This window comes from Peromyscus californicus, unplaced genomic scaffold (assembly GCF_007827085.1).
Source record: "Peromyscus californicus insignis strain IS unplaced genomic scaffold, ASM782708v3 Scaffold_18__1_contigs__length_77618521, whole genome shotgun sequence".
NCBI classification, from domain to species: domain Eukaryota; kingdom Metazoa; phylum Chordata; class Mammalia; order Rodentia; family Cricetidae; genus Peromyscus; species Peromyscus californicus.
In genome coordinates this window covers 53347685-53362135 of record NW_026294480.1, presented here as the reverse complement: position 1 = coordinate 53362135, position 14451 = coordinate 53347685, and the positions used below count along the sequence as shown (strand labels likewise).

The 14451-nt window shown below is 39.0% G+C and overlaps 1 protein-coding gene across 1 annotated transcript in view; it reads right to left on the bottom strand.

Moving 5' to 3' along the window:
* Positions 1 to 14451, bottom strand: part of Bdp1 (B double prime 1, subunit of RNA polymerase III transcription initiation factor IIIB) — a 96145-nt gene that overhangs the window by 72696 nt on the left and 8998 nt on the right. Inside the window, 4 exon segments of the mRNA XM_052743439.1 lie at positions 3255 to 3309; positions 7245 to 7339; positions 10473 to 10606; positions 12536 to 12664. Of these exon segments, the coding sequence (XP_052599399.1) occupies positions 3255 to 3309; positions 7245 to 7339; positions 10473 to 10606; positions 12536 to 12664 (413 nt within the window).

Below are 14451 nucleotides of genomic sequence, written 5' to 3'. Positions count from 1 at the left end.
TACAGAAGAATGCTTCCTTAAACTTTACATCTCAACTCTGGTGAATGTACAGAAAGATCACAAAAGTGCCTCAGAAAAGGAGATACATACTAAAATACTAATCTGTTCTGATTCTCCACACCCATGAACTAGCATCTAAGGAATCCAGAACAAATCTTTAGGTAGTTCTAGAGGACTTACAATATAAGACCCTTTCCAGACAAAAACAAAAACAAATCTATAAAGGGAGCTGGAGAGATGGCTCAGGGGTTTAGGGCACTTATTGCTCTTGCAGAGGATGCCGGTTGCTCGATTCTCAGCACAGCACCCACACGGTGAACCACAACAATTCATAAGTCCAGTTCCAAATGATAGAATGCTCTCTTCTGACACCATACACTCATGAGGTAAACATACATGAATGCATACATTCATACACATAAAATAAAACTTTAAAAAGCCCACTCAAGTCTTTAATTCTTTAATTTCCTACTACAAAGGATCAAAATCAGAATATGGTGATATTTTATTTGTACTGAAATGTGATTTTATTTGTATGTTAATAAATAAAGTTGCCTGGGGGTCAGAGCTAATAGCAAGCCATAGCAGAGCCGGGCGTTGGTGGCACACGCCATTAATCCCAGCTCTTGGGAGGCAGAGCTAGGCAGATCTCTGTGTGTTCAAGGATACAGCCAGCATGGAGACACACGCCTTTAATCTCAATACCAACCATAGAAGACCTGGAGGTCTTACAGACGGGCAGTGATGAGGAGGTCATGTGGTTGGGTTTACAACCAATGAGAAGGCAGAACAGAAGGTCTATATAAAGACAAACACACAGGAAGTAGGTCTCTTGGCTGAAGAGGATAGCTGCAGCAGTGAAGGGTAAGGTTCTTAGCTCTGACCTCTTCGGCTTTCATCTCTGCATTGGCTCTGTATTTCTTATTTAATAAGACAGTTACTTCTACATCAGAAAGAAAAACAAAACTATGAAATCTATAAATTACTTTCTGATAATCTATTAAGCCCAGTGGAAAGTTTCTCCATTTTTTAAATGGAGAAGTTCCTCTATTTACAATACTCCAGATCTTTCAGGAGCCAATCCTGGAAATACTTTCAACTAAAGACAGAACACTCCACATCAGACCCACTCATCTACCATGGTGTCTACTCATAAAATAAATTCACACGCTACACAGTGGATATTCTAAATCACACATGAGTCATTTTCCTCTAAAACCAGCACTATGGCTAACTTTCATTAAGAAATTTTATTTTGAACTAGATATGGTGGTGCACACCTTTGATCTCAGAATTCAGGAGGCAGAGGCAGATGAATCTCTGGTAACAGTCAGTCAGCCTAGCCTACATACTGAGTTCCAGGCAATCAGGGCTTCAGCTTGCTGCCCTTGGAGAGGGATGGGTTGAGTTCCCCAAAACCACATGGCAGCTCACAACCACATGCTAACTTCAGTTCCAAGGGATCCAATACCCTCTTCTGTCCTCTGTGGACACTAGGCACACACATGGCACATAGATGCAGGCACTCAACATATACACACAAAATAAAAAAAAAAACAATTCTTAAAAAAAAAATTTAGACAGGCAAGGTGGTGTACATATTTAATTCCAGCACTTGAGGGACAGAAGCAGGTGATCTCTATGGGTTTGAGTCCAGCGTGGTCTATGTAGAGTTTTCAGGATAGCTAAGACTAAACAGTGGGGCCTTGTCTCAAAAAAGAATTTTTTTTATTTTACTTATAAGCAATTAAATTTAGCACTACAGCTAATTTCATGGCTAAATGAACACTGACATTAATTATGAAATGCTGATAATTATTTCTTCATAGAAAGTATGTACCTTCCCAAACATTTAAGAAAAACTATTTTAAACATAAATTTGTTTTTATTTATAGATATCTTGTAGTCTTTCCATAGACTTACTAAAGGAAAAAAAATAGTAATTTTAATGAAGGTATCAGAAGCTAGATGGTTCCTACTGTTCTTTTAAATTGGATCTGAATTTAAAGGACGATGCATGCCTTTAACCCCATACATAAAGAACTTCACTAAGGATCAATAAGCATTAGGACCCAATTCCTTTTTCTTCCTTCAAAGAACTCAGTCTCTACCTGGAATTTGCTTATCAATATCCCCCACCCATTTTAAACTCAGGACTCTCCAAGCAGATTTCTCCCTTGCCTTGTTTGCCAACTCATCGTGGAGAGCACCCAGAACACAGCAGGTAATCAGTGCTGTTGACTCAATGACTGGCTGACAACAAACGAACCAGCTGTCACAATCTACTTCATGAACTAGCTCCTAAATACAGCTCCTTTCCAATGACAAAGCACTCAGAAACAGTGAGATGGCGCAGTTACTACCAAGTACTGACTACCAAGCCCGGGTCGACACCCTCAGTTTAGCACAGAACCACATGAGGAAGGAGAAGACCAACTTTTGTAAGTTGTACTGTGATACACATGCTGATGCACATCCACACATGCATTGATACAAAATAAAACAGTGAAAAAGCCACTTTTCATCATCAGTTACTGCATACATTCATGGACTTAAAACTCTGCTTACCGCCAGGCAATGGTGGCACACGCCTTTAATTTCAGTACTCAAGAGGCAGAGGCAGAAAAATCTCTGCAAGTTCAAACCCAGCATGGTCTACAAAGTTGAATTCCAGGACAGCCAGAGCTATACAGAGAAACCCTGTCTTGGAAAACAAAACAAAACAAAACTCTGCTTACCTGCTTCTGGATATTTTGTCTAATTCTTTGCTTACAGATTTGTACCAATTACCAAACTCACACTGTTAAATAAAAAAACTCAGACACACACCAGAAGGATGATGCATGCCTTTAACCCCAGCACATGGAAGGCAGATGGATCTCTGTGAGTTCAAGGCCAGCATGGTCTACATAGTAAGTTCCAGAACAGCCAGAGCTATACAGAGAAACCCTGTCTCAAAAAGAAAAAGAAAAAAACCAAACAATCAAACAAACAAACAAAAAACAACAACTCAGGCACAATGGTTCATACCTGTAACCCCAGCACTTGGAAGCTGAGGCAAAGGATCGAAAGTTACAGACTAGCCTGGAATATATAGCAAGGCCTTAATCTTACAAAACCAAAAGGGGAAGCTTTCAGTATTTTTCTTATGCCAACCTAAGGACAAATCTAAAACACTAGAGCCCAAGACAAAGGGCTGATCACTTTTCAACCTCTACAAATAATACTTTGTGAAGAAATGCTTTAGTACTTACGGAATGCTTTGTCTATTCTCCATCCATTTGTTTTTTCTTCACGTTTAAATTTATTCTGTTAACAACAAAAAGATCTATAGTAATGTTCTGCCATTAAACAAGGATTATTTCTAATTAGAGAGCATTAATATGCAATTCTATAAAGCATACCATTCTGTATTAAATGGTATACTTTTGCCAACAGGCTAAGTTACTTAAAGCTCTAGTTTCTTGAAAATGAAGATTGAGGGCTAGAAAGACAGCTCAATGGGTAAGAGCACCGGCTGCTCTTCCAAGGACTTGGGTTCATTATCTAGTAGCCACATGGAGGCTGTAACTCCAATTCAAAGAATTAATGCCCTCTTCTCGCCTCCTTGGGTACCGTACACATGATGCACGTGCACGCATACACACACACACACACACACACACACACACACACACACACACACTCCAATAAATATAATTTATAAACTTTTTTATAATGAGAATGAAAGATTCACACAGATTCTCCTAATCTTATCTTTATCATCAACAGCAGAAATGAACAATAAAAGCTAGATTTACAGCACACAGAAAGTCGTCATGGGCCAAGCTCGACAACTTCAGTTCAACATCCAGAACTGATAGAAAGGGGGAAGGAGAGAACCAATTCCCACTGAGTGACCTTATTGCTTGCATATACTACTGGGTATGAGTGGGCCTATACAGATACACACACACACACATGCACAAACACAGATACATACACGATAATAGATTTTTAATAAAAAAAAAAAAAATAGCTGACTAAGCCAGGCAATGGTGATGCATGACTTTATTCCCAACACTCAGGAGGCAGAGGCAGGCAAATCTCTAAGCTACAAGCCAGCCTGGACTACAGAGTTCGTTCCAGGATAGCCAGGGCTACACAGAGAAGCCCTGTCTTGAAAAGTCAGAAAAAAACAAAAACAAACAAATAAAAATTTTGACTATTACAACAAACAGTTAAATATATAGTCAACTAAGCTAACACTATTTTATCAAGCCTAAAATATTCCTAAGGTTAAACCTCTTGCATTATTATTATTCCAAAGTGTTTTTAAGTGTAATAGAAGGGAGTCTATACAGAAACAACTAAGCAAAAATTTAAACCCAAGTTTATCTCATTTATATATGGTTCCTGATATATCTATACACAGTGTATATTATATAAGATATATATATATTTTTTAAGACAAGGACCGATGTACACCACCGTGGCCTCATGCTCACTATTCAACTAAGATAATCTTGAATTCTTAATCTTCCTGTCTACCTCTTGAGTTTTGGGGTCACAAGCATGCACTGCCATGTATTTTCCATGTTACATGGGTGCTCAGAAATCAAACTCAGGCCTTCAGCTCACAAGGCAAAGGCTTTCCCATCTAAGACACTGCCCCAGATCTGTTCAGTGAGTTCTGTTTGTTTACTTGTGGTCGTTTAAGGCAGGATCTCATGCACCCAAGGCTGGTGTTAAACTCCTGATTCTCTTGCCACCTCTTGAGTGCTAGAATTATAGGCACGTACCACCACGTCTGGCTCATTACAAAGATGTTTTTGAAGTTAATAAGGCCTTAGAGAAAGATGAATCAGGAGGTTAAGCGAGGAGGATCACAAACTGGAAGTCAGCATGGGTGACAAAATGAAAACCTGTCTCAAAATAATATAAACCAAAACAAATTTACAGAAGACAGACAAGTGACGGGAGAAAAAAGAAAACAAATCAGAGGGTTATCACTACAGAACCTGCGAAAGTTAAAATGGTAATAGAAAAGTAAGAAAGTTTTGTAGATAGGAACTCCACAGCTTAGCATCAAAACTGACACAAGAATTTTTCCATTATATTTATTTATTTATCTATTTATGGTTTTTCAAGACAGGGCTTCTCTGTGCATTCCTGGCTGTCCTAGAACTCGCTCTGTAGACCAGGCTAGCCCCAAACTCATAGAGATCCGCCTGCCTCTGCCTCCCAAGTGCTGGGATTAATAATGAATGCCACCACCACCCAGCAAAAATATTTTAACTTATGATCTAAACAGTTTCATACATACACACAAAAGGAAGGAAGAAAGGAAGGAGGGGGGGGGGGGAGGAAAATGCAAGCCAATATCTCCCATGAATGAAGTTATAAAAATTCCTCAAAAAAAAATGTAATAAGGAGACTGAAGAGATGGCTCAGGGGTCAAGAATACTGGCTGTTCTTCCAGAGGACCTGGGTTCAATTTCCACCACCTACATAGTAGCTCATAACTGTCTATAAGTCCAGTCCTAAGTGATTTGATGCCCTCTTCTGGTTTCCATGGGCACCAGGCACACATGTGGTTCACAGATGTACATGCAGGCAAAATACCCATACACATAAAATAAAATAAAAGTAATTTTAAAAATTAAAAAAAAGAAGAAGAAAATGTAGCACACTTCTGCAATACATTAATGGAATATAGTAAAACCACATGGAATTGATCCCATGAATTATAAGATTAGTTCAGCATCCAGAAATCAACAAGATGTACTTCACTAGTATTAGAAATAGTGCATTTTCACTCTTCACACTACTCAAAGACCTACTGGAACTACACTAACCTTTTAAGGAAAGAACCTAAATGTTTTCCGAAAGAAATAATTCAGTGACAAACTATTAATTAATCACATTATCAGAAAATTCTACCTCTAATCAAATTTTAGCCTTCACAGAACTTTAATGTTGTTTTCTTTGTAACCAACATCAACACTAGAACATAAAGAATATATAAGCAGGAGCTAGGCCTGGTGGGGCACGCTTTTAATCCCAGCACTCAAAGGCAGGTGAATCTCTGAGTCTGAAGGTAGCCTGGTCTACAGAGTGAGTTCAAAGACAGTCAAAGCTACAGAGAAACTGTCTCAAACAAACAAACAAATAAATAAATAAATGCATACATACATACAAGCAGGAACCTCACCTCTTGAAGAAATGCATGAGGCTATGGCATTATACTACAAGATGCCCATTACATAATGCTCCCAGGCAATCAAATCTAGTCTACTTCAAATCTAGACACACAAATTTTTATTTTTCTGATCGGTTATTTTAGCAATGTAGCAAACATGAGAAGATGGGGAATTAAAAGAAAGATACATGGTTGGGCAAATGTCTCATTATTAACTGGGAATGCACTTTGACAACACAGTATGACAGAACCTAGATACATTCCAACCCAGGAAACCTGTAGACAATTTCTCAGCAAAACCACAAAGCTCATCTTCTCCAGTTCAATACACCTCTACCTGACGGCACTTCTGTTGCTCACAATGTTAGTGGTCACTCAAAAAGTGAAGGGGTACGAAGACAGCAATAGACGTTCAGTTATATACAACACTTTTTTCTTTAATTTTGGTTTTTCAAGATAGGGTTTCCCTGTGTGTAGCCCTGGCTGTACTAGAACTCAATTTATAGACCAGGATGGCCTCAAACTCTAAGAGATCGCCTACCTCTTCCTCCCAAGCACTTTTCATATCATTCTAGAAAATCTAAAAGGTAAATCTAAGAGATACTTTATAATCATAAAGCTACATTTACTCTAAGCATTCTGGTACATCTACTTTCTCTTTTCATTAACTCTTTTTCCCCCCCAAGACAGGGTTTTTCTGTGTAGCCCCAGCTGTCCTGGAACTTGCTCTGTAGACTAGGCTGGCCTCAAACTTACAGAGATCCGCCTGCCTCTGCTTCCTGAGGGATTAAAGGTGTGCGCCATCACCACCCGGCCTCATTAACTAACTCTTAATTTCAGTATCTTTATCAGTAGTCTTCAAATATATTTTAAAAGTCATGTAAAAGTTCAGGAGATATAACTATACTAAAATTGAGAAATCTTACAAGAATCAATATTTTACACACACACACACACACACACACACAATAGAGAACAAATGACTATAAATTAAGTTAAAAGAAAAAAGCCTTAGTAATTTTTTGGCCCTATCTAACAAATAAATGTTATAGGTATACTTTACCTTAATTTCTATCCTTGCTCTGTGAGGAAAAAGTTGTCCAATCATAGAAAAGTCAGTTCCTACCATGCTGATGGCTAAAAAAAACATATCTGTTTCTGTAAAAATAAAAGATTAACTGAAAATTAATTTTCTGTTCAGACAAAATAACCTAAGTATATTAGTTAAAAATAAGTTATACAATATTTAACTTTATTGAAAAGAAATTCAAAGAATTCTAAACACCCTAATACGTTTAAAGAAAAAAAAAAATCTCCATAGGTAAGTGTGGTGGTACATTCCATAAGCCCAGAACTCAGGAGGCCATGGGAACAAGGACTGCTGAGTTCCAGAACTCTTGATGTGTGTGGTGCAAGATTCTAGGCCTGGATTCTACCTCAAGCCTGGTGGGATATAAGCCACCGTTTGTGAAACCCATCTGACAGGACCAGATTTCCTGGCCGTGCCCGGCCCCATGTAATACTTCTAACTTGGTCTGTACTTACCAAGTCAGGATTCTTGCTCTGTACCCAACAGGGACAACTATAGAAGTGAAGTAGGTGGCCCAGTAGACAACTAAAATGTTCATACCCCGACTCCAAAGCGACCCTAAAAGCTTGATCATCACATGTACCTGCTGGGACAATGAGAGGGCCACCCAACCAGGTAATAAACCAAACTTGAGATAAAGGGGTCTCTGAAAATAGAGTTTATTGAACCATGTAGTTGCTAGACAGAAATGAAGGACCAGTCCTGGGACAACTTCCACAGCTACCAGCAGCACACTGAAAAGCATTTGAAGGGAGTAACTAACCGATAACTGATCTGACTTAAGTCCCACTCCATGAGATGGAATCCATATCCAACACTGCTTGAGTGACCAAGAACCTGAGACTAGATAGCCCATTGACCTAGGGCAAAATCAAGTAATTCTGGTCTAAAAGGAAAAAAAAAAAAAAAAATGTAGTGATAAAATGACTCCTAATGATATTATGCTATACTCATAAATCATTTCTTTGCTCAGCCATCATCAGAGAAGCTTCCTCCTGCAACTGATGAGAACAAATACAGAGACCCACAGACATTACTCAGAGTGAGACCTTGGAACACTCAGCCCTAAACAGGATGTCTCCACCAAAGCCCTCCCCTCAGAGCTCAAGAGAATCCATGGAAGAGGAGACAGACAGAAAGAGGGTAAGAGACAAAGGGGATGGAGGACACCAAGAAAACAAGGCCCCTAAATCAACAGGAGCAAAGCTCATCTGAACGCCCAGACACTGAAGCAGCACGCACAGGGCCTGCATGGTGTTCACTGGGTCCTCAACATATTATGGCTTCTAGTTTCATGTTCTTATAGGATTCCTGACTGTCTGTCTTCTCCAACTCTGATGTGAGTTTTTGTTTCATCTTATTATATTTTGTTACATTTTTTTAAAAATGAATGAATGCAAACCTAGCCAATAGGGTAAAGGTTATCAACAGAATTGTCATTTATATCTGCTGGGAGAAGGAAAATCAGTTTTCTCAATGGAATGACACTGGTTTATCAACCACTGCAGGGCAGATCTCATATTCAGTAGCTGACCAACAAATAACAAATTCCACAGGCGTGTGTGTGTGTGTGTGTATGTGTGTGTGTGTACTTTTACTGGTTACAGTTTGGCGGGTTTTTTTTTTTTTTCTTTCCTTTTTGGGTGATGTTGTATTTTGCTTTCTAGGCTTACGCTGTTTTGCTTTTGTACTGGATTTTTCATTTATTTTTTGAGAAAGAACTTAAAAGTTGGGTGGATAGGGAGGAGGAGATCTAGATGAACTTTGGGGAAAGAAAGAATATGATCAAAATATATTTAAATTTAAAAATTGTTTTAAGTTAAAAAAATTTTAAGCCGGGCGGTGGTGGCGCACGCCTTTAATCCCAGCACTCGGGAGGCAGAGCCAGGCGGATCTCTGTGAGTTCAAGGCCAGCCTGGGCTACCAAGTGAGTTCCAGGAAAAGGCGCAAAGCTACACAGAGAAACCCTGTCTCGAAAAACCAAAAAAAAAAAAAAATTTAAAAAAACCGCACATAGTAGATGCTGAACCTTATTACTATCAAGCAAATAAATGTATATTAAGATAAAGGAGTAATTTGGAATATTGTATTTCCATAAGCGAATAAAACTTACAAAATTATTATTGGCAAAGCCGTTGGAAAATAATACTTTTTATAAGCAATTGGTAAAAATATAAATTGATGGGGCTTTTGTGTTTGGCCACCTGTAGGAAATAAAATACCCAGTGACTGGCAAAAAGAAGAAAAGAAAAGCCAGAAAAGCACTTAGAGAAATGTTCACTGGACCTGGGGTTGTGGTGGTTCCTAACACGCTGAGGAAAGGAGGAGGGAAGTGAGGGGATGTGCCAAGGCTGACAGAACGTATCTCAGAAGAAACGGAAGTGGTAGCAGTGAGAGAAGAACGGCACACAGCATTTCTTTTGCCCTATATCCTGCCATGCTTAAAAAGGTTTTCACAAGCTCTGTTTTTATACTAAAAAGCAGCTAAGTACCACCATAAAATATGTACTGTGTACGTTTTTGTTCCGTTTCTGTTTTTGTTTATTTTAGGTAAGATCCTTTTTTTATTAAGATTCTATTTATTAGGGTAGGGGAGGAATGGAGACAGTTTCTCTGTGTAGTCCAGGCTGGCCTGAAACTCAGAGATCCACCTGCCTCCGCCTCCCAAGTGCTGGGATTTAAGGTGGGAGCCACCACCACCTAGAGAGATAAGATTCTTTATGTAGGCCAGACGGGCCTCAGACTCGTGATCCTCCTGTCTAAGCCTTCTCAATGCTTGCCTTCTAGCTATACAGCCTCATTGCTGAGGGAATGCCTACGGAAACATTACTATTCGATGTTTTCAAGGAGAACATTATGATGACTAGAAATACTGGAAACAGAATGCTCTACTGGCACAAACGGTTAGTGTATGGTGCTTATAGAGAACACTGTCAATTATTCACCTAAAGGTTGTTTCTTTATAGAATTTGAAAAAGACGAAGAACCCAGGCAAAATGATCAAAATGCTAATTCTTAAAATGATTTCTAGGGTAAAGTGAAGATATGGCAGAGGAAGGAGGAAGGGGAACCAATAAAATTATGTGGACACAAGACAACATGACAGTTCACATTTTCTTTACAAGAAGTCTGATTTAATAGAAAACATAAAATAGTTCATTTCAAAAAAACAGCATACAACTTTTAGTGAGAATGAGTTACCTTTATTTGACCATGGTTTTGAGTAATAGTTTTTCCTGAAGCTGGAATATGTAGTTGATGAGCCTCGTTCAAATATAGGATCATTTTCCTCAACAACACAGGGGCCTTTTGTTCTCAAAACTTCTACAGTTAAACTGAAAGAAAGACATTTTCAAATAGAATCACACTAAAAACAACTATGAAAAACAACAGCAGATGAGATTTAACTAGCCGTATTCTAAAATTTACCATAGCAGTAATACCAAAAATATAAGATATATTTGAAAAAATGATATTTAAATTCAAAATATGTATTTTCCAAACGTTATTCCTAAGAGGCAGAAATAAATGCCAACCTGTTTTCATTATAGCATTTTTAAAATAACTTTGGTCTACCTATTGCCATTTTTGCTTTTCTGTCTGTCTGTCTGGTTTTTTAGAGCAGGCTTTATGTAGTACAGGTTTCCTATTCATCTATATCTACTTCCCACATGCTGAGATTGTGGGCATGTGCCATCACAACTGTTTTATTCTATCGGTTTCTACTGTCTCCTGGGCTAATATCACATTAACTATTAATGACATATAAAATCACCATCACATATAGAAATGTATTATCAATATTACATTTATATTTATTATAGTCAAATTTAAATGTCATATACATTTTTACTAACTAAACTTTCAAAACCTTTCATTTCTCTTTATTAACTAATCCCTTATAAAATATATACTTTAGAGCTGGAGATGGATCAGTAGTTAGGAATTACTTGATGTTCCTAATGACTTATTATATATACCCACACATCAGTGCAACTCTCAGCCCTCATCTGGGAAACTTGTATTTGCAGTAGATGATGATAACAGAGGCCCACAAGGCCAAAGTGCAGAAAATAGAAGAGACTACAAAATATTCAGCCCTAAATGCAACATATGTAACAGGTACTCCTCCCAAGGCTCCAGAATCACTATGAAGAGAAGGTAGAAAGAGTGTAAGAGCCAGGATGACTACAAGGAGACATCTTCTGGACACAGAGCAAGCTAGCAGCTACACAGAGGAACACACAGTGACTGTTACAGCATGCAAAAGACCTCTGCAAGCCTGAACTAGAACAAATCCCAGCACAGAGAGGAGTGTCGAGCACAAAACCCCACCACTATCTGTGCACCAAATAGCAACCGATAGCTGCTGGTAAAGGGAGAGATAAGTTTTCTCTAAGAATGCATTTCCTAATAAGTTGACCATGCTCCAATGGAATACCATACATCCAAGAATATTTGGGTAGCACTCACTGGTTGGTCTTGAAGGGTTTAAAAAAAAAAAACCACAAAGGAATGAAGTGGATCTGGAAATATGACCAAAACATGTACAAAATTTAAAACTCTCAATGATTAAAAAACAAATATGTGTATGTGTGTGTTTAAAAAAAAAATGTTTGCTGCTCTTCCAAAACTCAAATTCAGTTCCCAGCACCCACATCAGACAGCTTATAATCACATATAACTCGGATTCCAAGAGATCGTCCATTATGGCCATATACCAAAATATGAAATTAGGGTGAAGTGTAGTGACATATAACTTTAATCCTAGCAGTCAGAAGGCAGAGAAAGGTGGCCCCCTGTAAAGTTCGAGGCCAACCTGGTCTACAAAGTGAGTTCCAGGCCAGCCAGGGCTACACAATGAGACCGGGTTTCAAAAACTCAAACGAATAAAGTGAAATTAGTGAATAATGTGATAAAACCTGAATACCAACTTCAAGACTGAGTAAATCCTAGAATTCCACCCTCATTGGATAATAGCGCACAGCTGATTCAGCAGCTGGACTGGGTTAACAGAATGGGAATGAGTAAAACCAAGTCAGGTTGACAGAAAATAGGACAGTGATACATCTCACACAAAACATGCTAAAATAACAGATTAATTTAGTCCCCCTTTCTGTTTCCAATATTCATGATGTAAATATACACAGTGGGGTTAAAGAGTTATACTGACAGATTCAGAAACAGAACCTCTCCTTAGACAAACAACCTGTGTTCTCTGCCATCACCTCCCTCCTCCCTCTCACCCCATCTCCTTAACTCACCTTTCCTCATCTAAAATAATAGAGCCATCTTCTGCCACTTTGACTCGAGGAACCAGCAGTGGCCCGTCATCCGCCTCCTCCTCCTCCTCTCCATTACTGTCAGCATCAGGAGTGCTCTGACTTTCCTGTCTACTAAATGTAAAAAGTCGATTAACAACAAAACACAAGTATTCCCTGAACAGTCCAGATTCGAAACAAGTTATTAAAAAAGCAACACCCCAGCTATTTCAAACTTTCCCTATAACTGAACTGAAAAAACATGACCTGCCAGTCGTGGTGGCACACAGTGTAATCTTGGCACTAAGGAGGCCCCTAATCTCTTTAACTCATACAGAAACACAAGAAAATTGCAGAGTAATGCTATCATGTGATGTTTCCATTGATAAAAATATAGTATGATGTTTAAATTAAGCTAAATATTTCTATCTTGTCAAACATTTCTCATTGCTTTGTGATAAAAATATGCAAAATCTATTTTCCTAGCTTTCTGAACTATCTATACTAGTATATCTTGTTGAGTTTTGCTTTATTTCTTAGTCTAGGAAGTAGGATCTTGCTCTGAAGCCCTAGGTAGGCTGGTCCTCACTATGTGGCTCCATGCTAGACTCAGTCTCAGCCCTCAACTGCTGGGCTCACAAAGGTACACTACCTTGTCCAGCCCTCAGGTAGTCAGTCAGCCTGAGCGGCAAACTTCCAGCACAACTTCTTGCTCCTATCCAATTATAACTTAGTTTTTCAAAAGGTGAATCCAAATCTTACATTCTACTACAATGTCTGCTTAATATTTTATTGAAGTACACATAAATTATAAATCTGGAATGATGTATTTAAAAATTGGTGAGCTGATGAGATGGCTTGGTGGGATAAGGTACTTGCACAAAGCCGGATGACCTGAGTTCAATCTCCAGAACACACACTGACTCCCACAAACTATCTTCTCACCTCCACACTCTCCGTGGCATGCATGTGCCCACATATAAACACACAAATACACACTGCACACACACAATAAACACATGTAATGAAAATAAATGTGCTCTTTTAAGTGGTAACATGTTGCCTGGGGGAGGGGAAACTACAGACTTTTAAACCACAAAGAAACAAAGGTGGGAAGACGTTTGTCAACATTCCCTTTGTTCCTTTTGAATCTTTCGCCACTTAAAGCTACTATTTTTCTACAACAAACAACTCCATTTGCTGGGCATAGTGGTGCATGTCTTTAGCCCTAGCACTCAGAGACAGAGGAGGCTGATTTCTGTAAGTTGAGGGCCCAGCCTGATCTACATAGCAAGTTCTAGACCAGCCAAGGCTACACAGTGAGACCCTGTCTTAAAATCTGAACATCTTTAGTTTAAAACTCATAGGCCAGTGAGCTGAGATGGCTCAGCTGGCAAAGAGAGGAACTCGTGGTCAAACCTGACAACCTGTGGTCACTACATGGAACACAGATGTTGGAAGAAGAGAACTGACTCTCGGGCTGTCCTGTGACCTCCCACGCTGTGGCACTCACATGGACACGAAGGCATATATATGCAAGTATAAATGTAAATCATAGTATCAGTCAATTACATACTCATTACACAAATACTGTAGACCTTCCATTCTGAACGGGTGTGGTGTGTGTGTGTGGTTTTGAGACAGGTTCTCCCCATGTAGCTGTTGTGTGACAATTTCCTCCAAAACAGAACCTTCTGTGTGAGTGAGAAGCTTAAGACATGGATGTCCCCAGAGAAAAGCTTCATAAGCTCAAGAGCTAACAATTCAAAGGCTTCAGGAAGTCCCTAAAACTGAACTTCCCTCCCTGAGTGCAGAGAAGCAGTGAAGACTGAGACACTCTCAGACAAGCCAAGCTGACTAGAGGAGACTCAGGCCAACTGAGCCGTGGTGTCTCCAACCTGTTGAACTGCCTCCATGCT